This window comes from Magnolia sinica, chromosome 14 (assembly GCF_029962835.1).
Source record: "Magnolia sinica isolate HGM2019 chromosome 14, MsV1, whole genome shotgun sequence".
In the NCBI taxonomy this organism is placed as follows: Eukaryota; Viridiplantae; Streptophyta; class Magnoliopsida; order Magnoliales; family Magnoliaceae; genus Magnolia; species Magnolia sinica.
Genome location: NC_080586.1, coordinates 79,068,852 through 79,096,614, shown reverse-complemented (window position 1 = coordinate 79,096,614; position 27,763 = coordinate 79,068,852). Strand labels below are relative to the sequence as shown.

Below are 27,763 nucleotides of genomic sequence, written 5' to 3'. Positions count from 1 at the left end.
TCGTCCATCAGGTGCACCACCACATTTTCACCGAAGCTCCTTAAAAATAGCTTTAATCCAATACTAAAGTGGGCCACACGACAGGGAACGGCCTAGAATCAAAATTCGCGTTTTGTTGCCGGCAGGAGTCCTGGAATATCCTGATTTCCGATTTCACATCTCAATTGTTACCCGTGGTGTAGCCCACCTGAATTTTGAGTCTGCCTGTTTTTTGTATTTTTGCCCTATCCAAACAAAGGATGGCTCACCTAATGGACGAGAGACATTTATCCACGTTAGCAAGTAGACCGTCCTCCCATCCGACTAGGCGTAGACACGCAAGGGCCCGTTTGGCCCGGTGGATTGAAAGGGACTGAATGGTATTAAGGGATGGCATGGATTTTTAGGTAATGATGGTGTTGTCAGTAAATTGTCTTGAGATAAATGGGATTGATATATCCCTGAATGGCTATATACCGTCTGTTTGGCACGCACGCCCAATCCCAGGATTAAACCTTCCCATCCCTTCCCATCCCTCGAACCAAACACGTCCAAGGCAAATTTGAATGGATTAGGGTGGATTGGATGGGATTTAAAGGTAATGATGGTGCTGTCAGTGGATTGTCTTAAGATCCATGGGATTGGGATCAGATCACACTCTGTTTGGCACGCCCAGCCAATCCCGGGATTTAACTTCCAATACCATCCGATCCCTTCCAATCCAGCCGGCCAAACGGGCCCTAAGCGTTTTCGAAACATAAAAGCTACCTCATGCAATCACGTATCACGTGATTGGCAGTCTGCGCCCGGCGAAGTACGTGACTCCCCGCCCTTACGAAGCAGCGACCCGACTGCTCCCTTGATCCTCTCCACAACCCCCTTCCCGGAATCTGACACCTTCGCCGCTGGCTTCTCATACACATCTTCCGGCGGATCTTGCATGTCTTCTGGTTTCTTTTCCTGACGGCTACGAATTATCCCCGAAATAACCTCCGAAAGCGCTCTGTCTTCATCTCCAGGAGTCAATTTCTCCGCTACGAACCCCTTCACTGAAATCCCTTTATCGGGAACCGTACCGGTGGGGCCCACCGGAGGAGCTAACGAGGCGGGAGTGTCGTTCGCGTTCTGGGCAGAGCCGTCTTTGGGGGAGACGGTGTTTCCAGCTGATGCGGCTTCGGTAGATGTTGTATGGTGGGTTATAGACGGTTGCGATTCGTTGGGGGATTCTGGGAATGGATGGGGATTTTCTGGAACGGTGGAACTGGTGGGGTTTGTGGGCCCAGCGTTGGTTTCTTGGTAGAAGCTGACTGCTTGGAAGTGATCGAGAAGGGGTTGAATCCCGGCTTCCTCACCAGCTGTCAGACACGTCAACATATAGAATCAGGAAGTTGATTAGCTGGTGACCAAATCATAGATGTCCTGGTGATCCGGGTGGTCGGATTTGATTGAAATCGGATTGCGTAACGAGACTCAGTTGGGTCCACCTTGAATGTATTATTTTTTAGGAAAGTAATCCAAGAGCATCAAGCAAATGCAAGATAATATAAAAAATTAACGTGGAAACCCCTTTCGCGAAAAAATCACGGCACAAAGCAACGGATCTTTACTATGAAAGCATAAATTAGAACGAGAGAAGGATTGCCCAATTCGAACAACCTTGGATCTCAACCTTACTCCACCCTTTTAAAACCCTAGAACCTTTTTAGAAAGCTTTGGAATTCCTTATAATACCTCCCAATCCCGTTTACACCTATATATATATATATATATATATATATATATATATATATATATATATATATATATATATATATATATATAGTTTTAGAAAGAATCCTAAACAAAATCGGGAACAAATTCCACACTTTCATAGTTTTGCAAAAAAATCTGCACAAAATTTGATTAGATTTAAGACATCAAATACAACAGTCTGTAATCCACTTCTAATTTGATTGGGGCAGGTGCCACCCCTCAATCCCCTTCCAAATTGACCGAGGCAGGTGCCACCGACAGACATAATCAATCAGAGAAGCTACTTGATGGAACTACTTTCAAACATGCTTTGTTAATGGGATTTGACTAGGCATGTGCTGTTGTCAAAGGTGGGCCTATTCAATCAGGTGGAAAAATCAAATCCCATCAAATTGGATCATCAAGGTTGGCTTCTAGTTAGGTGGATTTGACTGGGCATGTGCTGCTATCAAAGGTGGGCCTATTCAATCAAACAATTTTCAAACATGCTTCACATGGGGCCCATCTTTAATGGCAACTGTTGAGGGAAAAATAAAACGACCTATAAAATGAGCCAACCCTACAACTAGCACGAACCAAATGGGTCAAATTGCTCATGAGATACCTACTGGAAAAGAAGGGTCGACCACGAAGTAGGTCGGTATAGTCATAGGTCCACATGAGTACTAGCCGACTTATTAAGTAAGTTGGTGCAACTATAGGTCGGCTTCAGAACGCCTATAGGTCCGCCATAGCTCGGCACAGTCTCAGACAAAGTTTGCAGTTGGTATCAACCTCAAGTGAATGATGATTTGTTGAGATCTCAGGTGAATGCTGATCTGTTGAACAACTCGGTATCACCTACCTCTAAGATTTCATCCGCCTTTGCAGACCGACCTTGTCCCGAGCAACCGGCTCGAAGATCCTCTGAACATACCAAAGATCTCTCCCAAGATCTTCTAGAGATACGATTGGATCTCGGGGATCTCGAACGCCCATAATCTCGAAGAGAAATTCGACATAACTGGAGATCCATACGTGAAGATCTCCGACATATCCGACCTCCTAAACGGCGAACTCTTCCTATGGTGTGATCTTCCTGCTCGTATAAATAGGGAAGCCCTTAGCCAGTTAAAAGTACGCATACTCAATCTTTCATAGGATTGGTGACTCTTTTCTAAAAAAAATCATCTCCTACAAAGACTGAAATTCCTGACTTACTTAGGCATCGGTGGGTCCCCTGTACTAGCCAAGGTCTCCTTTGTCTCTTTCTTTCCTGTGTGCAGGTTCTCGAGGGTCTATTAAGGAGGGTCTATAGGAAAACTACATCAATAGTTTGACGCATTCTATGGGAATCAAAATCAAAGTCGTTTCCTGCTTTACTAGAGAGACTACAATGGCTAGAGGGAAGAAGAAAACCCGAGTCTCCCCAGTTGCGCCTGACCGCACGCCGCCCCCGAAGCAGCCTGATAGTCATCGAGGGTCCGCTTCCCAACATCAGGTTGATTCCGGCCCCAGGAGGCAAGTTCAGCAGTCTCGCATCAAAGGACGTCGGTTGAACTCCCTCGAACAGCAAGTGGAGATACTAAATAATAATATGAACTCCATGAGGTGATTGTTGGAACAATTACAACCGCAATACATACAGAAGACCAACATAGAGGATGAGCAAACAGGCTACAATCTTCCTCAACCTTCTAGCACACCTGCCGCCTCTTAAAGAAGCCGACAACAAGGCTCGACCAAACCAGCCCCATATCACATTTCAGGGACTGCAGCCTTTCCCGCTTGCGATCTACGTCATGAGCTAGACCGAAAGAAGCACGACAAAGCCCCGGTCGAAGCTACTGCTGAAAGCGGTGAGCCGTGGGAGGCCGAGCTCAAGGACTTGCGTGGTCGAATATGATACATGTGAGAAGCCTACCACACGAATGCGTCGACCCCAATGGAAGCAATAATGGAGAGAAAATCGAGCCTCCATTTACCGCCGACATGATGAAGGCACGACTGCCAAATAGATTCCGTTTACTTCATATCAATCCATTCTCGGGAAATATCGACCCATCGGAGCACATGGAATCCTTTAGGGGCTATATGAAGCTCTACAACGCGTCTGACGCGGTAATGTGTCGAGCTTTCTCTCTAACCTTAACTGGAGTTGCCCAGCTGTGGTTCAAGCAGTTGAAGTCGAACTCCATTAGTTCGTTCTCCCAAATCGGCCAAGTCTTTGTCACAAACTTTATAGGGGAAAAGAAGAGACTCAAACTGGCTTCCACCTCCTTCACGTCATTCAGAAGGGCAACAAACTATTGAAAGATTACATCAAACGTAGGGCTGGGCTTCGGATCGAATTTGGTCCAACTCGCCCAGGTTTGAAATTTATAGGTCCCGACCCGAACTCGATCCGATTCGGGACCGGATCCGGGTCATTTAACTCGAACAGATCCAAACTCCTGCTAGCCTGAATCGATCCGAGTCCGACTCGGTTAGGAAAACCGAGTTGGATCGGATTGAGTAAGGTTTGGATAAAAAACTGATGGACAGTGTGGATAAACCAAAAGTTCAAGATGGGCCCCACATAATTTACTCAGTAGAAAAAAAACGGACAGTTAGCTTCTTGCAAAAGCTTTACACCACGGACAGATAGCTTCTTGAAGAAGCTTTACACTACCGACAGATAGCTTCTTGAAGAAGCTTTGTAACTCCCAAGTGGCTAGTGGTCGATGTTCTGTGGGGCCCACCATGATGTATGTGTGTCATCCATGCCATCCATCTATTTTTATATATCATTTTATGATATGAGAAAAAAATGAAGTATATCTCAATCTTAAGTGGACCACATTACAGGAAATAGTGTCGAATGAATTTTGACCATTAAAAACGTTTTGGGGGCAATAAAAGTTTTGGATCAAGCTGATATTTATTGTTTCCCTTCATCTGGGTCTTTATGACCAAATCAACTGATTGGAATCCACCATCCGCACAATGACGCGCTTGAGGTCACCCTGACCATAGCCAATTGTAAAGTGTTCTGAATCCCTGTGGACACTGGAGCGTCGGCAGACATCCTCTTCGCACATGCGTTTGATAAGATAGGAGTTAGTCGGTCTAGACTTCGACCTGCCAAGACTCCACTGCTCGGTTTCTCAGGTAGCAAGGTCGTACCAGAAGGATCATTATAACTCCCACTAACGGCCGGAGACGAACAGAACCAGGTAACTATGATGACAGACTTCCTGGTAGTAGACTGCCCATCTGTCTACAATGCAATCCTCGGCTGTCCATCTCTTAATGCCCTGTGAGCTGTGGTCTCGACCTACCACTTAGCCATGCAATTCTCGACCGAGCAAGGTGTCAGATCGGTGAAAGGAGACCAACACGAAGCTCGGTAGCGTTACACGATGGCGCCAAGGGCTTCGCCCCAAAACCATCGCAGATCTATTGTAATTTCAGTCACAACAAACCATTAAAAATAACTGAAAGTATTCCTTTTAATTTGAACAAAAATCAACATCAGTCGGTCTAAACAATAGGCACGAGCAGAGTCTCTCCCATCAGACTACAAGCTTCACCTCATAGCCCTAGCTAAGAGGTTTAGCTACACATGAATGGGCTAGACCCTTTAAACAATGCAAATAAAAAGAAAAAGAAAAAGAAAAGAAAAAGAAGAAAAAAACCAGATATCACTTCCTATTCCTGCTCACGTCCAGCCACCAAATCTCCTTTTCTTTTTTTTCCCTCTCTCTCTCTGGCTTATATGGTCTCCTCCTGTCGGCTGGGAACCTGGAGACTTCATGCCCAAGTCTCGGTTGCTGCGTGGTGGCAGATGGACAACTGCTTACGCAGCAGAGTTCGCATGTGCAGCGAAAGCGCAAAACGTCTTGCGTTTGGATTGAGTTTTGGGGCCAAAGATTGTCCCAAACTCTGATGTTGCTTCCATGGTTGGGGTCAAGACTGGCCTGGGCTCCACACGAATGGTTCAGATCATTCATCCGATCAAGGATGATGGCCCACAGCCATCCGAAATTTCCGAATTTCCCGGATGCGAAACAGGGTGCGTAACGCACTTACGCTATTCTGATGGTGGGGCCCACATCGCTTTTGTTTTGATAAATCCACTCCGTCTATTGAATGCATGTCAAAAAAACAACTGGAAATGGATGGTTTTGGCTGTCTCTTGATGCGGCCCGCCTGATCTATCTCGCCGCCGTTCGTTCGATGTTTAAACGATCAAAACTGATCTCAAACTGTATTGTGAGATTTCTCCACCTAGGTGATGGTTATAGGATCCTTTGGAGTCCACTAGACGGTCCAGATCTAATTGATCACTTCAGAGGGTGGCCCACAACATTCCTCCGCAAGCTCTGTTGCGGAACATAGCTTACGGTTTGCCGTTCTGATGCTTGGTGGGCCCCAGGATGATGTTCCATAGTAAATCCACACCGTCCATTAGAATCAGAACAAAAACGTACTCAGATATGTCTGGTTTTTGATCTGAGTTGACGTGGCCCACGAAATTTTCTTCTTTGTCGTCCAACCTGCGTTTTCTGAAGATTCACGCGCGTACACATGCATGGGACCAAAAGATCACCTAGGCGAGGGTTTTTTCCCCCCTATAGACGCAATGGACGGATCTGATCATCCATTTGGATGATGTGTGGGGCCCACTAGCTAAAAGAAATCAGACAGCATTAGATGCTGTCTCCATGAAGAAGAAGGCGCGGGTCAGCCCCTTGTTTGACCGAACTCCCAGTCCGGTGCACCTCTCGTGCACATGTACCTTATGTACATGCAATGTACATGTGGGGTCTGTCATGATGTTCGTAAGAAATCTACTCCGTCCATCCGCTTTGTCACTTAATTTGAAGGGCTGAGACTAAATTTGGAACATATCTAGATCTCAGGCGGGCCCCAATTCGAGATTTTATGGGCTGATCTATCCATTGGGCCACTTCTACAATGATTCAATGGCTGAAATTTGACGTGTACGGTTAATTTATGATCTTCAGGCCCTGTATGAAGTTTCGAGCCGAACAGATGATGAAAACCCAGTGATCTTGCATTCTGGCTGACTTTCAGGTCGCTTGAGCTTCAGTTTCTCGATTTTCACGGATCCCTGTCGTGTATTTCCATCGATCTTGGTCCCCTGGAGTCTCGTCCAATGCTTTGGTGATGCCAGAGTATTAAATCCATGTTTTTAACGTCCTTTCCAGTCCACGCTCGTAGATTCACCTTGCAATAATAACACAATTAAAATATGACGTTAAGCACTATCATGTACGTAAAATCTGGCAATAACTGGAGTCTGATATGTAATATTTGACCCTCAACAATGAGTCCCCTGTACTAGCCACTTGTCTCCTTTGTCTCTTTCTTTTCTGTGTGCAGGTTCTCGAGGGTCTATTAAGGAGGGTCTATAGGAAAACTACATCAATAGTTTGACGCATTCTATGGGAATCAAAATCAAAGTCGTTTCTTGCTTTACTAGAGAGACTACAATGGCTAGAGGGAAGAAGAAAACCCGAGTCTCCCCAATTGCGCCTGACCGCACGCCGCCCCTGAAGCAGCCTGATAGTCATCGAGGGTCCGCTTCCCAACATCAGGTTGATTCCGGCCCCAGGAGGCAAGTTCAGCAGTCTCGCATCAAAGGACGTCGGTTGAACTCCCTCGAACAACAAGTGGAGATACTAAATAATAATATGAACTCCATGAGGTGATTGTTGGAACAATTACAACCGCAATACATACAGAAGACCAACATAGAGGATGAGCAAACAGGCTACAATCTTCCTCAAACTTCTAGCACACCTGCCGCCTCTTAGAGAAGCCGACAACAAGGCTCGACCAAACTGGCCCCATATCACATTTCAGGGACTGCAGCCTTGCCCGCTTGCGATCTACGCCATGAGCTGGACCGAAAGAAGTGCGACAAAGCCCCGGTCGAAGCTACTGCTGAAAGCGGTGAGCCGTGGGAGGCCGAGCTCAAGGACTTGCGTAGTCGAATAGGATACATGCGAGAAGCCTACCACACGAATGCGTCGACCCCAATGGAAGCAATAATGGAGAGGAAATCGAGCCTCCATTTACCGCCGACATCATGAAGGCACGACTGCCGAATAGATTCCGTTTACTTCAGATCAATCCATTCTCGGGAAATACCGACCCATCGGAGCACATGGAATCCTTTAGGGGCTATATGAAGCTCCACAACGCGTCTGACGTGGTAATGTGCCGAGCTTTCTCTCTAACCTTAACTGGAGTTACCCGGCTGTGGTTCAAGCAGTTGAAGCCGAACTCCATTAGTTCGTTCTCCCAAATCGGCCAAGTCTTTGTCACAAACTTTATAGGGGAAAAGAGGAGACTCAAACTGGCTTCCACCTCCTTCACGTCATTCAGAAGGGCGACAAACTATTGAAAGATTACATCAAATGTAGGGCTGGGCATTGGACCGATTCGGATCGGATTTGGTCCAACTCGCCCAGGTTTGAAATTTATAGGTCCCGACCCGAACTCGATCCGATTCGGGACCGGATCCGGGTCATTTAACTCGAACAGATCCGAACTCCTGCTGGCCTGAATCGATCCGAGTCCGACTCGGTTAGGAAAACCGAGTTGGATCGGATTGAGTAAGGTTCGGATAAAAAATTGATGGACAGTGTGGATAAACCAAAAAAAGTTCAAGATGGGCCCCACATAATTTACTCAGTAGAAAAAAAACGGACAGTTAGCTTCTTGTAGAAGCTTTACACCACCGACAGTTAGCTTCTTAAAGAAGCTTTACACCATGGATAGATAGCTTCTTGAAGAAGCTTTACACCACCGACAGATAGCTTCTTGAAGAAGCTTTGTAACTCTCAAGTGGCTAGTGGTCGATGTTCTGTGGGGCCCACCATGATGTATGTGTGTCATCCATGCCGTCCATCTATTTTTATATATCATTTTATGATATGAGAAAAAAATGAAGTATATCTCAATCTTAAGTGGACCACATTACAGGAAACAGTGTCGAATGAATTTTGACCATTAAAAACGTTTTGGGGGCAATAAAAGTTTTAGATCAAGCTGATATTTATTGTTTCCCTTCATTTGGGTCTTTATGACCAAATCAACTGATTGGAATCCACCATCCGCACAATGACGCGCTTGAGGTCACCCTGACCATAGCCAATTGTAAAGTGTTCTGAATCCTTGTGGACACTGGAGCGTCGGCAGACATCCTCTTCGCACATGCGTTTGATAAGATGGGAGTTAGTCGGTCTAGACTTCGACCTGCCAAGACTCCACTGCTTGGTTTCTCATGTAGCAAGGTCGTACCAGAAGGATCATTATAACTCCCACTAACGGCCGGAGACGAACAGAACCAGATAACTATGATGACAGACTTCCTGGTAGTAGACTGCCCATCTGTCTACAATGCAATCCTCGGCTGTCCATCTCTTAATGCCCTGTGAGCTGTGGTCTCGACCTACCACTTAGCCATGCAATTCTCGACCGAGCAAGGTGTCATATCGGTGAAAGGAGACCAACACGAAGCTCGGTAGCGTTACACGATGGCGCCAAGGGCTTCGCCCCAAGCGATGACCGCCACTTCTCTTGACCCTCGCGAAGGTTCTGGAGAAAGAGGCTGTCCTGTGGAAGATCTTGTTCAAGTTTCACTTGACGACTCTGACCCATCTATAACTGTTCAAATTGGGTCATCCCTAACTAATGCAGGGGCATTTTCACATTAGGCTCGAGTGGGGTCGCTTGTGAGATGCATGGACAAACTCGGGGTGAGCGACCCATGCGATTTGGGCCCTATGGGGGAAGTCTCGTGTTCGAGACTCCTTACCAAGGGTGATTAATGCGCATTTCACACTGGGCTCGAGTGGGGTAGCCCATGAGATGTGGGGACACACTAGGGGTGGGTGGCCCATGTGATTTGGGGCCTATAAAGGGGGTTCGGCCGAGATTCAAACCCATGAGATGTGGAGCCTGGGCTATGAGATAAAGAGATTAATTCGCCATACTCTAACAGTTCGAGCTTTTAGAGCAAGTGGTTAATTGTCTTGCATCACTAACACCTCCGCTACGGGACAAGATGATAGCCCTCCTTCGACGTTATGCGGATGTCTTCGTGAGGTCTCATGAGGACATGCCCGACATCGACCTAAAAATCATCATGCATCGCTTGAATGTTGACCCCGACCACCGACCAATTCGACAGAAGCGTCGCACGATCGGTATCGAACGATATGCAGTGATCGGAGAAGAAGTCAACAAACTTCTTAAAGCCGAATTCATTGAGGAAGTCTACTATCCGGACTGGATAGCCAACATAATCTTAGTCAAGAAGTCTAATGGGTAATGGCGGATCTATGTTGACTACACAGACCTGAATAAGGCTTGTCCTAAAGATAGTTTTCCCCTTCCCCGAATTGATCAGCTTGTCAATAGTACCACAGGGCATGAACTACTTAGTTTTATGGACGCTTATTCTGGTTATAATCAAATTGTAATGTATGCATATGATAGGACAAAAACAACCTTTATCATTGACAAAGGTCTTTATTGTTACTGAGTTATGCCATTTGAATTAAAAAACGCCGGAGCCACTTATCAGTGGCTAGTTAACAAGATGTTCGCCCATCAAATAGGACGAACAATGGAAGTCTATGTCGACGATATGCTCGTCAAGAGCATCAAAGCCACGGATCACACTTCTGATCTCGAAGAAATGTTCCTCGTTCTTTGTAAATACAAGATGAAGTTAAATATGAGCAAATGTGCCTTCGAGGTTAGTTCGAGAAAGTTCCTCAGTTTCCTTATCAGCTAACGAGTGATCGAAGAAAACCCTGAAAAGATCAAAGCTCAGCTTGACATGGATTCACCAAAGACGACTAAAGACATCCAACGGCTTACAGGAAGAATCACCGCACTCAATTGCTTTGTGTCCTGAGTTACAGACAAATGTCTTCCATTTTTCAAGTAGCTGAAAGGAAAACATGTAGTAGATTGGACGGAGGAATATGAGACAGACTTCCAAAAGCTCAAATAGTATCTAGGGTCACCGTCATTACTCTCCACCTGAGCAAGGAGAATCTCTACTACTAGGCTGTTTTTGATGCAACAGTTAGCTTCGTCTTAATTAGGGAACACATAGGAAAGCAATTCCCGGTATACCACATCAGCAAAGCCCTAGTTTTAGCCAAAACTAAATACCCAAGTCTAAAGAAACTAGCGTTGGCATTGGTCATCTCTTCTTGGCGATTGCGGTCGTACTTCCAAGCTCACACCATCATTTCTTAGCTGATCAACCACTTTGTCAATTGCTCCAAAAGCCCAAAGCTTCGGGAAGGTCAACCAAGTGGGCGTTCAAGTTAAGTGAGTTCGATATCAAATATCGACCCCGAACGACTATTAAAGGTCAGGCAATGACTGACTTTATTGCCAAACTAACTCCTCCATTTGGACAAAAAACAACCTACCCAAGTTAGAACTTGTCCTTAATGTTCTACCCGATCATGCATCTAACTCCCAAGTTAATTTCAACCTACCCAAGTGGACGCAATATGTTGATGGATCATCTAACTCTAACACGAGTGGGGCCGGGATAGTCCTGGAGACCCCATATCATATATGCATGCAATATGCCTTAAGATTTAGATTTTAAGCCTCCAACAATATAGTAGAATACAAAGCTTTGCTCGTCGGACTTGGGCTGACAGCTACTATGGGAGCTCAACACCTCGAAGTCTTCAGCGACTCCACGTTTGTCGTCAATCAAATAGCCAAAGCATACCAAGACAAGAAGGAACGCATAAAAGCTTATCTACGGAAAGCTAAGAAGATTCCAAAAATGTAATGTATCTCTAATTCCGCAACTGAAAAATTCCAAAGCTGACATGTTAGCAAAGCTAGCCACTGCGGACGAAGACGATATTCCAAGATCTGTTCCAATTGAGTTCCTTACTAAACCGAGTATTCACAAGGCTGACCTCACCATAACTCTTTCGGTAAGCTTGGAACCTACTTGGATGGATCCAATCATCGAATACCTCAAGGAGGACAAGCTACCTGAAGATCGAACGAAAGCGTGTAGACTACGGACCAAAGCAGCTCGCTACACCATGGTTAACGACATCCTCTACAAAAATGGGTTTTCTCCCTTATTTGAAATGTCTCCGACTAGACAGCGGAATATGTCCTAAGGGAAACCCATGAGGGTATCCGTGGAAACCACTCGGGAGGCCGAGATTTAGCCCATAAGGTCATTCAGTAGGGGTATTATTGGCCGACCATCTAGGCCAATGCTTAGTAGTTTACTTGAAAATGTGACAAATGCCAGCGCTTCGCGAATGTACCTCGATAACCTCCTGAAGAACTCTCCTATAACCGAGCCATGACCATTTGCCCAATAGGGAATCGACATTATCAGTCCTCTCCCAACTAGCAAAGGTCAGACCAAGTTTGTCATGGTCGCAGTCGATTACTTCACGAAATGGGTCGAAGTCGAACCCCTGGAGAAAATAATAGAGTAAAAGATTACGGACTTTGTTTGGAAAAACATCATATGCAGGTTCGAGATTCCTCGCATGATCGTCTCCAACAACAGAAAGCAATTAGATAACAAGCAATTCTAAGAAATGTGCGAATACCTCGGAATCCGTAATGTTTACTCCTCGCCATGACACGCGCAGGCCAAAGGACAAGTTGAAGCGGTCAATAAGATCATCAAGCATCATCTCCGAGCTAAGCTTGAAAAAGCCAAGGGAGCATGGGCTGAGGAACTCCCTAATGTCCTTTGGGCATATCGAACTACCGCTCGGACGACCATTAAGGAAACTTCCTTTTCTTTCACTTATGGGGCAGAGGCAGTCACTCCAGTAGAAATTGGGTTACCAATGGCTCGAATAGAGGCATTCGACGAAGCGCTAAACTCTGAGCTAATGGCGTTAAGTCTCGACCTTCTCGAGGAAAGGAGAGAACAAGCTCGGATCTAAACCGTTGTTCACCAACAGCAAGTGGCGCGTTTCTACAATGCCAAGGTGAATGTTAGGAGGTTCCGAGCTAGTGACTTAGTCTTTCAAAGAACCTTCCAAAACACTAAGGAGTCAGGGTCAGGAACCTGAGGCCCAAATTGGGAAGGGCCCCACGTGGTAACGAGTACAAGCCGACTTGGATCATACCGCCTGGAAGACCTGTATGGTCAGCTCCTGCCTCATCCCTGGAATGTCGAACATCGTAAGATATATCGTCCTTAACAAGCTGATTCGAAGTTTACTGTACGTTGTCAAGATAATACAAATAAAATTCCGCGGTCTGATTTCTATCGTGTTTGGTGCATCTACTAGGTCCGACCTATGGGCGACCTACCTATAGGATTCGACCTACGGCCGACCTATCTACAGATCCGACTTACCCATCGAATTTGACCTAGGTCCGATCTACCAAACTTGGAAAAATCTACAAATGAGCACACCATTTCAAAAAAGTGAACTCTATTGATAAGCTCCCAAGAGCATGATTACATCGAGCTACATTGAACTAGAAAGAAAGGGGATTACAAAAAGAAGTTGATAGTCAAGCCTCGGGACTCTGCTCGGGAGGTGCGTCATCGCCAGAAGCTTCAAAGTCCGAGTCAGTATCTTCAAAACCAGAGAGGTCTAGCTTGGGAAAGGCCTCCTTGATCTCTTCGATGCACTTCAAGAAGCCCATCTGGTACAAAGAATTTCTATCTCCCGAGTATGCTTTGGAAGACTTGTATTCCTTAACGGCATCCTCCTGAGCTAGGGAGATAGCTGCTCGGGCTTCTGCCTCCGTCATCTTGAGCTTTGCCTCAGTCTCCCCAAGCTTTGCCCCGACATCCTTGAGCTTCGCCTTTAGCTCGGCCTCTCGCTGGGCCGACTTATCAGAAGCCTCAACAAGAAGCTTCTTTGTTGCTTCCAGCTCAGCCTCTAGAGAAGAAGCACGAGCTTCTGCAGCAACTGTCGCAGCACGAGACTGATCGGCTTCAGTTCCCTTCTGCGAGAGCTTCAGCTCAGTCTCCCATGCCTGCCTTCGCACCTGATCAACATCGCGATGCACCTTCAACATACACGGGGCAAACTGCCAAAAAATAATGACAGAAAATATTTAGTACCAAGTAAATAAAGAAGAAAGGAAAATATTTAGGAAGATTTGCTCACCCCAAGAAGGGCCTTCGCCACGGACGCAAGGATCGCGTCTAAAGGAGAGTCCAGTACATGGAAAAACTCCTTCTTGGACATGTGTCGCTCAACCCAAGGTAAGACCTCCTCTATGGTCTCACGAATGCTCCTAGGAGGACATTCCTCTTCCCTCCGAACCTTAGAAGGCCCAGTAGTCGGCATGCTGGCTCCCTCAGCCTCTACAGGCCGAGCCTCAGAAGAAGGCTCAATGGCCCCTTGGACCTTCGTAGGAGGAGCTTCCTCACAGACAGTCATCTCGACCGTCGCCTCAGCAGCAACAAGGGCAGGCTCCGTTGCTGCCTCCTCATCTCCGACCTCTACAATGATAGGAGATGAAGGGCCGACCGTCCCCTTGCTCTTGAATGTTGTCTTCTTCTTTGGCCCCGCAACTTCCTCAAGGGGCGGTGCCTGGCGTTTAGAAATGGACCTCAGCAGAGGGCGAGCTTCAGGCATTTCTGCATCACAACATGAAGAAACTTAATTATGAAATTTCATGAAGTTTTTATAAAGTCCCATAGGTCGGCTAAAGTCCTTACCAAAGCTCTTACCGATGAGGGCGGTGTTTAGACCCGACTTAAGCAAAAGCTCAGGTTGAGGGAGTACTCTCCAAGATCTCTCCTCATTCCTTGGTGATCTTACTCCACTGATCCAAGTAAGAGATCCAGCGTCCAACAAAGAAGGATACTTGGGAATAGCTGCGACAGGAGAGAAGACACGTGCAAACAAGTCAAGAACACTTAAAGATCGACCAATCAAGGAAGAGCTAAAGAAGAGTTAAGTTCGAGGAATGCCGACCTAGTTCAGTGAACGCTGAAGGGACCAAGTGACGATGAAGGTTAGGTCTGCCACTTTCCAACGGCCAGAGGCCCAAAACCATTTGTCTCTCCAATTCTTATTAGATGATGGGGTCTGTGATGATGCCCCCTTCAGTCCCCCACCATGCAAAAAGATAATACTAGCCTGTGTGAACTTTGTTAGGCTTCAACTGGTATAAGTGAGGGAACTCCTCAACGGTGAGTTTGGGCTGCTCTAGCTCGGACCATAGGACGACACAACCGATCAATGACCTCCATCTAATGGGGACCATCTGTCCCAGGGCCAAGTCCAGATGAGCGAGTACCCTGCGTATTATACCTTGCAGAGGGAGCCTAAGGCCGCATTGAAGAGCGACCTGGAAGATGGCAACAACTCCCTCTGGAGGATGATCAAGAAGTTCGTTTGGCTGAGGAACCTGGAGAGTCACCGATTCGGGAATATGGTACCCTAACCTAATTCGAACCAAGTCGGCCTCAGTAAGGGTTGAGGCTATGAGACCCTTTGTCTCCTCCTCACCAGAGGACCCCTCTACATCCTCTTCATCGAACAGGTTGCGCTCCACCCTAACTGGCCTCTTTGCCGGGGACTTCTCCGTTACCCTCGACGACTGCGACACCCGAAAATCGGCATCGCCCATCATCATTAACAGCGACCGTGGGTTCGACATTGTGTGAAGACTACTCGCTCCACCGTTGCCGTCGGAGACCCCCTCCCATGAACTCAAAGAGTCAGATATGGTGGCTATTTTTATAGATGTTGAAAGTTGCTGACAGAGAAAAAAATGGAGGAAGTGAATGAAGAAATGAAACTCACTGTGGAGAAGATGTCGCCCGGCCTCTGGTGAGTACAGTCGCTAGAAATCACCTCTGCTAGCTAAGGAAGACAACTAGAAGGGGAAAACACAAATGGACCTTTTGAAACGCATTAGGGCTTTCCTTATATAGGAGAGCCACGTGACAACATTTAAGTGCGCCCATTAATGCAGGTTCCGTACGACGTCCCCTCGACTACCCCGTCTTGACACGTGGCGTGACCCTACGCGTCAGTCGACCCTAATATCGAGAAATGGCCACACGTCATTCCCTCGCTGGTCTGACGTCGAAACAACGGCCTGACAGACCATATGCCCTCAGCTGTGATATGCCACCCCGACTGCACCATACATGATTACTGGCGCGCCTCGACTTCTGTGCTGGCGCCATGCCCAACATGATAGCATGACCTTACCTAAGCTACATCTAACTTACTTTCTAAGCCTATGAGATCGATTCAAAAGTAAGGGGGCTTACTATTTGGGGAAAAATAGAACGACCTATAAAATGAGCCAACCCTACAACCAGCATGGACCTAATGGGTCAAACTACTCACGAGATACCTACTAGAAAAGAAGGGCCAACCACAAAGTAGGTCGATATAGTCATAGGTCCACATGACTATTGGCCGACCTACTGAGTAGGTCGGTGCAACTATAGGTCAACTATAGGTCGGCTATAGGTTGGGACGACTACAGGTCAGCTATAGGTCGGCTTCAGAACAGCTATAGGTCCACCATAGCTCGGCACAGTCTCTGACAAAGTCAACAGTCGGTATTAACCTCAAGTGAATGCTGATCTGTCGAGATCTCAGGTGAAAGTTGATATGTCGAACAGCTCGGTATTACCTACCTCTAAGATGTCATCCGCCTTTACCGACCAACCTTGTCCCGAGCAACCGACCCGAAGATCCCCCGAACGGCCCGAAGATCTCTCCCAAGATCTTCCGGAGATAAGATCGAATCCCGAGGATCTCGGACGCCCGTAATCTCGAAGAGATCTCTGGCATAACTGGAGATCCATATGGGAAGATCTCCGACATATTCGGCCTCCTAAATGGGGAAGTCTTCCTACAGTGCGATCTTCCTGCTCATATAAATAGGGAAGCCCTTTGCTAGTGAGAGGTACTCATACTCAATCTTTCATAATACTGGTGACTCTTTTCCAAAAATATCATCTCCTACAAAGACCGAAATTCCTGACTTAGGCATAAGAGGGTCCCATGTACTAGCCAGGGTCTCCTTTGTCTCTTTCTTTCCTGTGTGCGGGTTCTTGAGGGCCTATTAAGGAGGGTTTAAAGGAAAACTGCATCAACAACAACACTTAGTCTAATCAAATCCCACCATCTCATATCACCTCCCGGCACTTAGTCTAATCAAATCTCACCATGTCATATCACCTGTTGACAGGTGGGATTTGATCAAGGTGTGTGCTTCAGTCAGAAATAGAGAACAATAGAATACTATTTGACCAAACAACTTCTAAACATGCTGTCTTATCTCTAATAAGTGTAATAAGAGCATGTGGCCCAATCAAATCCGGCCGCATCAAGGACACAAATAGCATGCAAGGCCAATGAGAAAGGGCTACCCATGCATTTGATGAGAAGGAATGGCTGAAAAGGGCAAAATCTTTATTTCAAGTAAAAAATCTGTGCTCTCATAAACTTCATTGATACACTAGCAAAGTTTGGGAATGGGTCAATGGCGCATCCTGGCTAAATAGGCACTTTTACGTAAATGGGCTGCAAATGGGCTGCACTCGGTATAAATGCTATTGGACCTGACTCGATAATGCACTTGATTGACTAGATGAACCCGGACTGACACGGCCAAAACCTGAAATAGATGTAAGGGATTGTCTGACACCTTATATTTGGTTTTATAAAAATCCAAATATAGCAACTTAAATTTTCAAAAAGACACTTCACATAGAGAGTAGATATGAACTTTGAAATGGATTGAAAAATTCACATTGAGGGAGTAGATATGAACTTTGAAATGGATTGAAGAATTCACATAGAGGGAATAGATATGAACTTTGAAATGGATTGAAGAATCCTTATTCAAATTTTGGAACTCACCTTTTAAAAAAGAATAAAAAATACCCCTTGTAAGAGTCAAATCCACTAAAATCCGGGAGTGCGACGCATTCAAAGCTCATGATCGAATATCCTAATCGTCCAAAGATCTATGCTGCCAAATGTATTAAAATGTACTAAAATCCGAATGAGTTGGTACGAATCAGACTCATTTAAGAGTCTTTTGACCGTTACAGGTATAACTACATGTGCACATATACATATGTTTGTATGTACCTACTAACTAGACATGTACCAATGGCCCATATTATTGCATTCTTAAACTTGAGTATGTGATGTAGAACATGCCATTTATATATTTCTAAAAGAAGGCCAAACGGAAGTTTGATTATTTTGGTTAATTTTCAATTGGGTTAATTTTTTTTTCTTTACTAGTAATGTAATTGAAAAATTATATAATTAAACATTATTCAAGAAACTAACATGTGAGTTTAAGGTTTTAATCACTTGAATACGACGTAATCTTCTTCATTATAATTTCATACTCTTCCCTTAGTCACTTTGGTCATGTCAGCACCCATGTTGAGTTGGGTTGGAGCCATAGTTTCTGCCAGTGAGGATAAAACGCGTTGAGCTTGGGCTTGATGAATTTTAAGTGAGTCGAACCAGGCAACTCAGCATGATAGGTTGAGCCAAAAAATTCCTATGCATATGACAATTATTTTAAAAATGGTGATGATTTTATGCAGCAATCCAGGCTGTGCTGACCCAACTGTGGAGAGAGTAACTGTTCTAATCTTAACCATCTATTTGATGGTTAAGACTGCTTGAACAGTGTTATTTAAAGGCATTCTCCATCTATGATGCGCCCCCACAATTTTTGCTAGTGATTGCTTGGGGTATGGTGAAAAAGGTTTAGATCAGGAATCCAGATCCTGCTTGCCACAAGCAGTAAAATCCCATGGAAGTTGTGGGCAGTACTACTGCATTAAATGCAGTACGTGGATGTGGCTCAATTAGAAGGAAATAAATAAAATTTTTCTCCTTGTGGCGAGCAGAGAATCAGATGGAAAGTTCTCATTTTCTGCATTTTCATAGTATGCCATGAGTGATGAAATGGACAGTGAAAATGCAGGAAAGGAGAAATTCCTGTTTCTCAGGATCTGAGGATCCAGACTCATGTTACTAGTACCACGTGGCACACAATGGCAAGGGAGACAAGCACCTAAAGCGATAGGATCTGCGACCTTGGTCTGGTAATTGATTGGGGAAAATCCCCCCGGCCGACCCTGTGGCACATGTGGATCCTCCTCCAAGGGCCCAGTACTTCTGACACTGACCGTTGGTTGTCCTGAAATTTCATCTTGGTTCAAGTAATGTTGGGCCGCTGTTGATTCGTTGACCCTTGATTTCCTCAAAGTCTCATCCTGGCCATTGAGATTCCTAGCCGCAGCTGATTCATACCCTGCACCCATCAAGATAGAAATGCAATTTAATTGTGTGGAGTAGAAATGAACCGCCTACTAAACAGCAATTACGGACTCGGATTGCCTGTTCAAAGATATCTACAGCGGACTGGATTGCGTAGTGTGTAGCACACAGCACCGGCGTCTATGCTGTGGAAATGCTCTTTCGGGTCCACCATGATGTGTGTTTTATCCACGTCGTCCATCCATTTTGCTCCCTCGTATTAGGGCATGACCCTAAAAATGAGTCAGATCCAAATCTTAGGTGGACCACACCATAGGTGATTGAACACCAAGCCGAGATTTGTGTTTTCCCTTGATGTTCATCAAGGTCTACGGGACCTACTCAACAGGTTGGATGGAAAATAGCCGTTACAATGGGCCTTGGGAAGTTTTTAACGGTAGGCGTTCAATCATCATTTTTGGGTTTATGCCTAAAATAAGGGGTCATTATGGTGGGGGCCACAGATATTTTCTGTAGTACATAGGACTGACGTGGGTGATGTGTGCTACGCTACACAAGCCGAATCCAACTCTTTAAGTAAAATACAGATATCCGGCCCATTCATTCCAAACGGAATTAACTGACCATTGAAGGACGCGAGTCCATGGGGCTCACTGTGACGCATGTCTTATCCATGCCGTCCATTTGTTTTACCAGCTCATGTTGAGGCATGAGCCCAAAATTGAAGCATATCCAAATCTCAAGTGGACCACACCACAGGAAACTGGATGGATTGAATGCCTAATTGTTGAAAACTTCTCAGGCACACGAATGTTTTGGATAGGATAGTTGTGTTCTTCCCTTCATCCATGTCTAGTGACCATCTTCACCTTCTGAAAAGATTGGATGACAATAAGCATCACTTCTGGCCCTAGGAAAGTTTCAACGGTGGACGTCATCATCCCCACTGTTTACTTTGGTGTGGTCCACTTGAGCCTTGGGTATGCTTCAATTTTGGATTTTTGCCCTAAAATGAGTTGGTAAAACTGATGGATGGCATGGATAAGACATATACATCATGGTGGGTCCCATGCATTTTGCGTCACTCAGTTACCAATCCGCTTCCACAATTCATAAAGATGCTGAATCGGTTGGCTGTGGCCCACCTTATGAACGGCGTAGATGCCCTAAGTATACCAGGATGGCACGTGCGCCTACAGGGCTAAGTTATTAAAGGTGAACGGTCCATATTTAATGTACATATGCGGCTCGCTCGGTGCAGATCATCTTCACGGTGTGTCCTACAATAAGGACTTTCAGATGCCACATTCTAGCAGGGCACACGTGTGCAAGGTGGCACGTGCAGCTACCGGCTAACTTCGTAAATTTGCCAGAAAAAACGTGGGAAAATTACTCACTCGGGGCTCCATGAACTTCAGGTTCATCTTCATCATCGTAGGGATCAGAACCGTCCACTCCTGGGCCATGCGTGTTCCTATGTAGGGTCCCTTTGATCTTCTTGCCCTTATCTTTCACGTTGTCTAACACCGACTTCATTTCAGGATCTTCTTCTTCCCCTCCAACAACTATCACAAATAATAATAATAATAATAATAATAATAAATATAAAAAATAAATGAAAAAGATTAAAAAATAATAGTATAAAGCTGTACTGTTTGTTGGTAACCTTGCATGTGTATCGGGCCATCCCTCCTACGCGTTTGAACCATCAGAGCCGTCCATCAGGTGGGTTGTATCGTATCTATGACTTGTACATAAATCGGTGTGGTCAACCGATTTGGTGGGATGACATTAAGGCCCATCTGATTTGTTGAGCGAGCTGATGATGAAAATTCAGACCAGGTACTTGCACAGTGTCGGCCACATGATGGACGGTTCTGATGTTATGCGCTTGCAGATGGATGTGTGAAAGTCGCGTATGGATGTTAGGCCATGCATGCGCGTTGGATTTAGAATAAGCGTGGGCTACATGATGGACGGTTCTGGTGTTCTGCGCTTGCAGATGGATGTATGAAAGTCGCGTATGGATGTTAGGCCATGCATGTGCATGTGATCAGCGTAACTCGGATGGTGACGGGAGCGGATTAGGTGAGAGCCTGGATCCATCGAGGTGGGTGGGACCTGACTGTGGGGCTCACCGTGATGTATTTTCCTTGAATATACACCGTCCAACTATTTTGACAGCTCATTTTGTGACCCGCAAGAAGTTTTTAATGGTCAACCACCGGTTTCTTGTACTATGGTCCATCTGAAATTTAGAATCGATTCATTTTCTGGATCATGCCCTAAAATGAGCTTTCAATACAGATGGACAAAAAATAAAAAATAAAAAAATACAGATGGACAGCAGGGATGTAATCGCATACATCACAGTAGGCCCCACAGTCAGGGGTCCCAGCCAGCATGGATCCACGCCCATTTTTTGAGGTAATTTTAGTTCATGATCCAAAACATGAGGCCAATCCAAATCTCGGGTGGACCAAACAGTGGGGATTGAACACTTACTGTTGGAAACTTTTCGGAGGCACCTAATTTTTAGATCAAGCTGCTATTTGTTTATTTTATTTTATTTTTTCCTTCATACAGGTTGAAAATAAACGTTACAGTAGTCGCTAAAAGGTTTTTTTTAATGTGTACATTCCGTCAACACAATTTTCTTAGCGTGAGGTCTACCGAAGATTTGGGTTTATTTCAATTTTGGGCTCGTGCCATAAAATTAGGGCTGTCAAGGGGCTAGGCCTGGGGTTTATCTTGGCCCGCATTTTCAACTATTTTAAGTTGGCCCAATCCTATTCAAAATTCTGATTTTGTAGACCCCAGCCTGGCCCATTGACACCCTACCTAAATGAGCTGAAAAAATGGATAGACAACGTGGATAAAACAAATACATCATGGTGGGGCCATAAGGCTTTAATAGCAGCCAGATAAAACAAATAGATCATGGTGGGGCCATACAGCTTTAATAGCAGCTATCTAGCTCGTGCTGGGGTTACTATCAAAACCACTTCCATCTCTTTGATGCCGTCCAGATTAGTTTTGGATCCAGCTGCTTGGGCCCCTGGGAATTTCTTGATGCATTGTGACAAATAGAGCCTAAAGTTTAAAAATCTACTGTTAATGTCACAAGAAATACAAGAAACGACATATTTTCAAAATCTTTGTAGATTAAATATTGTGTTTTATAATGATAATATGGCGATATTAACTTGAAAAATAGGAAACTAATTAAGGAAATTGTCTCACACACACACACACACAAACACACTTTTATTTAAAATTTATTTAATAATTTAAAATAATTAATTTTGCAGATTTTTCCAGCAAAATTCCCAAGAACTTCAAATTTTCGAGATAATGCCTATTCAAATGGAAATGTAAGGGAAGTGATTTTTAGACAATGAAATTAGCATAGTGCACTTTTTTCCTTTAAAAGTAATAAAATGGAGAATTGTGGAGCCTATATGATATTTTATAATACCTAACCTGTCCAATGAATTTAATCCACCATGATGTTTAAAATAATAGAAAGTTTGGTCAACTTAAACATAAGGTAAGCCACACCATAAAAAATAATATACACCACTTAAAAACATCAAAATGCATGTGCGATGATTCAATCATAGAGATTTTTCATCCATGTAACTATTATGGTTGAGTGCGCATGTTTGACATATTGATGTCATACACATACATCATGTGGGCCTCAAAAATTTCTTACTTTTAAAAGAAAAAAATAAAATAAAATGTATGAGAGTACTTCCATAATTTCTCTTCTGAAAAAGCACTATCATAGTATCATGTACTTTGTTTGGGGAAGGAATCTTTAGGTACAATTGGGACTTGTGAGAAATTTTTGCGTAAAAAACTTGTATTTTTAATTCATTTTTACATAAAAATTCCTTATAAATCCAAATTTACCGAAAAATTCCTCCCAAGAATCAAAATACTTAGGTCATGCTTTTTATAGAAAGTTACAAAAGTAACCTCAATTTTTTTTTTAAAGTAATAAATTATAAAATTTTAAGGCTCACATAGTATGTGTGTAACAACCGACCTATCAAATATATGCTCCCAACCATAGTAATTACAAAAAAAAAAAAAAAAAAACCTTTTTTTTAAAATCAAAGCACCTAATGTGCCACATGCATTTTAATGTTTTTAAATGGTGTATATTATTTTTATGATGTTACTTAACTTATATTTAGATTGATCAATTTTTTTGTTTTTTTGATCATCATGTTGAATTACATTTATTGGACAAGTTGGATATTACATAAATATCACATTGTCTCAACAATTCTTTAATTTACCACTTTCTATGGGCTTGTTTGAATTCATGACAAGAAAGGAAAGGAAATATTTTTTCTATGAAGTTCAATTTTTATCATTTGTCAAACTTTTTTTTTTTGTGGAAAACACCATTTTTTCGCTTTTTATTTTTGTTGGAAAAAGTGAAATTATTTTCTTACCTCCACTCAAAGGCATTTCTTAGGTGGAAATAAAAGCGGTTACAAAGGGTTGGCAAAATGGGTCACCATCCATTTTCCATCGCCTTACATGTGCCCGAGATGTTCCACTTATCACCACCCATCTCCTCTTGTGCATCATTTATCTTTCGCACTGCGCATGTGCAAAACACTCCACATGCACCAATTGCCTCTTATGTGCCATCATCAATCTTAAGTTGCTCTAAAAATTTCAAATATTCCATGTGTCAATGATGCCAATGTGCACAAGTGCTCCTATCTAACTTTAAGTGCCCAGGTGTCAAATGTGCCAATGCATGTATTGTCCCACATCTACCTAGCTTCAAGCATGTCACATGTAATCACATGCAACACGTGCGCTAAATTCAGCTTTAAGTGCTCACATATATTGTGAATGCCACGTGTCATCATCTATGCATCTTCGACCATCCCACATGTGCCACATGTGCTATTTTGCTACATAATAGTTGATATCTAGATTTTTATTTTCTGAAACTTTTTTGTTTTTCCAAACAAGTTTGAAATTAGATCCTACCTTCTTAGGAGAATATTGTTAAGCATGGAAACAATGCTTCATTTTCTTAAGCACGGTTTCCCACGAAACACTATTTCCCTCCCTCTGTTTTTTATGAATCCAAAAAGTAGTAGAGAGAAAAGTATACAATGGGTATTATGGTAATTTTACAGCTAAGTACTTCCCTAACCTTTCAGTTTGATGTAAGTATTATTTAGCAAAATTCGAAATTCTTAAAAATTCTTAAGAATTTAATGGGAAAATCCCGTATATTTATATTTATATTTTATTTAATATTCTAAAATAAATATTTTTGAATATTTTAAATTTTGGTAAGATTTTTCATATAATATTCAGAGAAAAACTTCGAGATTTGAAAATCTCTTGAAATATCCCCATGCCAAGAAAATGTGTAGAGCTAGATTTATCACTATATTCCGTGTTTAGTATCTAAATATATGTTGGATGGTGTGAATACATCATGGGAGCCCACATGCTGAATGCGCCCCTAAAAGAAAAGAACAAGAAAAAATTGGTGCCAAGCATGACTCATAGCTTTTTTTTTTTTTTTTTTCTTTTTTACACCACCACAATGGGTACTTGAACCCATGACCTTAGTGTTAAAACTCTTGTGATTCAAAAGCTGTTACAGTGTGAGTCGTGCCGTATTGGCATCGGATCGGATAATCGGGCATCCACATTGTAGACTATTGTGCATAGGCCAAGGTATCTAACTTGGGCCGACCGATGATCGTGACTATCATTGTGTCCAAAATGAATTTAGTTTGATGGAATGACCGTCATTGTGTCCTAGATGAATTTAGATTGATGAAAAGAACATTTTCAATAGTTCCAATTCAACCATAAAAATGAAAGGCTGGGATCATTATTGAAGTGTTATTAGGAGAGAGTATCTTATTTATGGCAGTAACAAGAATATAGGCTATCCAAGTCATAGTTCCATCCTAACATGTGGGCCTTACTGTGTGGTGAGGCACGCTAGCTGTTCCTAAATGGTCCACATCCAAGACAGGATGTTATATGATGGATGACGCACTTTGAAGGTTTGTCTCACATGGATGGTACACATTAAAGGTAGGCTCCATACGATGGTTGATCCACATTTAATGTATAAAATAATGGATGACCCAAATGTCTTAAAATATGAAGAGTCGTCTATTCTCTTGTCATTTTGGAGCATGGTTAATCTAGGGTAAAATTCACTAAAACAATCATGTGAGCATGGTTCATCGAAGGTAAAATTCACTAAAACAATCACGTCGATTGCTCTTATAATAGAGTTATTGTAATTTTTTAAAATGACATCAAGTACCCTTAAAAAAAGTTTTTATTTGAATATTTTACCAAATGTGTTTATTTCAAATAAAAGCTTTTTTTGAACTTGAAAAAGTAATTTTACCAAATAAGCTTATTTAAAATAAGAGTTAGAACAAAAGAGCTTATTTGAGTAGCTCTTATTGAATCAAGACTAGAGATCCTTACTCTTGCTCTGGTGGTACTCTTAGGAGGTCAAGGGTTCGAGTATCCATAGGTGGTGAAATCTCACTATGGTGTGAGTGTCTTGGGGTGTGAAAAAAAAAAAGAAAAAAAAGAAAAAAGAAAAAGAGTAGAGATGGCAAATGAGCCCTAAGAGAACTTTTGAAAAGACAAATATTCCACCTTGGAGCCGATTGCATCCTGCACCCACCTGGATGAAAATTGGTCTAGGCAGGGGCTCCATGGGGCTCATGGTGATTCATAGGTTTTTCGGCCAAAAACATGTCAGCATGATCCAGAACTTGTGGCCCTTGAGATTTTTTTATTTATAAAATGGTAGGCATTCATTTGAGCCTTGTGTTTGACTCATTTTTTTAGCTCATACCCTAAAATGATCTCATAATATGGATGAACGGCATGGATAAAACACAATACATCACAGTGGGCCCCACAGGGCAGGATGTAAACCACTTCCCACCAAGTCTTTCCACTTGACTAATTAATACATGAGAAGAAATCCTTGAATCTTCCCACCTTTTCTCTCTACTTTACTAATTAATACATGAGAAGAAATCTTCATATAAAACTCTTTTAGAATAAAACACACTCTATTTGCATTCTCCACCTTAGTAGCACAAGAAAAACCTTTCCAACTTTCAAAGAAAAAAAAATTAATAGCTTTCAGGTTATATAACATGGCCTGGCTTGAAAACATGAGTAAAAGATATTTTTGTTTCAAAAAAATGCCCACTGTCTACAGCATGATGGGCAATTACCCTCAACAACGTCTAACAAAAGATAAATAATTTATTTTGAGTTAATATATGCCATGAATGTCATTTCTAAATGCCTGTTTATCAACATTCACACAAAGCCAGAGTATCAACATTTCCCCTCCGTTGGACTCGGAATCCAACTTGCGTCACGGTCCACCGGAGCCCACATGCTGGGTGTTGATGATCGCAACCGTCCATGTTATGGAATCTATGCTACAACTGCCAGTGTGTGAAACTAAGGCCAGACAAATGATTGTGACCGTTGAATTTAAAAAACATTTATTTTCCAATGGGTGGCATTCAACTCAAAAAACCAACGGTTAGAATCATCAATGAAGCATGATTGGGAGAGAATAGCTTATTTATGGCAGCATAGAGAAGATGGACGGCTCAGTTCATCGGAGCATGTGGGCCCAGGTGGCGACACAGGTTAGATTCTTGAGTTAGTTCATTTACTTACCTGCGCTCAGGCCAGTGGTCTGCGGGGCTTCTTCGTAATTCTGACCATGTCCGATGGCTATTGCAGTCTTCATTCCTCAAGCGGTTCCTGGTCGAATTGCGAGATGGAGAAGGCGAGCTCTGGGTTTTTTAAAAGGGGTAAAAGTGGTTTTCACCACCTTCTCATGGTTACACCTATTATTCATGTGAGTATGACACGTGCCTGATAAGAATGTAAGTGCGACACGTGACAGGCGACGCTAACACGTGGCAAGTAAATGAATTCTTACGAGAAGCGGTTGCGTGCACGCGCGTTGCCTGCTGTCGGAAGCTTACATGGGGCTGTGGCCTACAAAGACATCCGTGAAAATCTGCCGGGTCTATCAGTTTTTCTGGCTCATATGAGGACATATGCCAAAAATGGGCCAGATAGAAAAATTACGTGGACCACACTACAGGAACGGTGGGGATGGAAGGCCCACCGTTGAAACTTTTTCGAGGACACGAGCTTTGGATCATATTAATACTTGTGTTTTCCGTTCATCCCCACTTAAGAGTTACTTTATGAACGGTTTGGATGTCATATAAACATCATGGCAAGCCCTAAGAAGGTATGAACGGTGGGGAGACGGTTTGGATGTCATATAAAACATCAGGGCAGGCCCTAAGAAGGTTTGAACGGTGGGGAGTTTGCACCTGCGATCTATCATTAAAATTGGCCTTTACCGGCGGTAAAAAGTACCGGTAAAGACTGCGTTGGTAATGGATTTGCCGGCAGCCAACATCTTTTACTGGTTACCACTGTATCACCGGCGATTTACATCTTTTACCAGCACTTTCACGAGCCTCTATATGTTCTAGTCGTTGTTTATATTTGATTGAAATCTGTATTTTTTTTTTAACATATTTAAAATCTAGAAACAATAGTACACAATACAGTTAAAAATAAATATTAAATTAAAATAAAAATTGTATTACTTTACAATAAAAATTATATAATATTTACAACAATAAGTTGAAAATAATTTTGAATACATAGAATTTTTTTTTTTA

The 27,763-nt window shown here is 43.3% G+C and overlaps 1 protein-coding gene across 1 annotated transcript; it reads right to left on the bottom strand.

The window, feature by feature from the left end:
• Positions 1–747: 747 nt before the first annotated feature.
• Positions 748–26,868, bottom strand: LOC131224662 (low-temperature-induced 78 kDa protein-like). Its single transcript, XM_058219936.1, has 2 exons — positions 26,733–26,868; positions 748–1,334 (listed from the first exon to the last, which is right to left on the bottom strand). The coding sequence occupies exons 1-2, from the start codon at positions 26,803–26,805 to the stop codon at positions 757–759; spliced, it is 651 nt and encodes a 216-aa protein (XP_058075919.1). The 5' UTR covers positions 26,806–26,868; the 3' UTR covers positions 748–756.
• Between the last annotated feature and the right edge of the window lie 895 nt (positions 26,869–27,763).

Excerpts from the sequence above, each read along its gene's own strand:
- LOC131224662 (XM_058219936.1), bottom strand. The coding sequence starts at position 26,805 with ATGAAGACTGCAATAGCCATCGGACATGGTCAGAATTACGAAGAAGCC. Across the intron at positions 1,335-26,732 it reads GACCACTGGCCTGAGCGCAG|CTGGTGAGGAAGCCGGGATT; the intron begins GTAAGTAAATGA and ends CGTGTCTGACAG.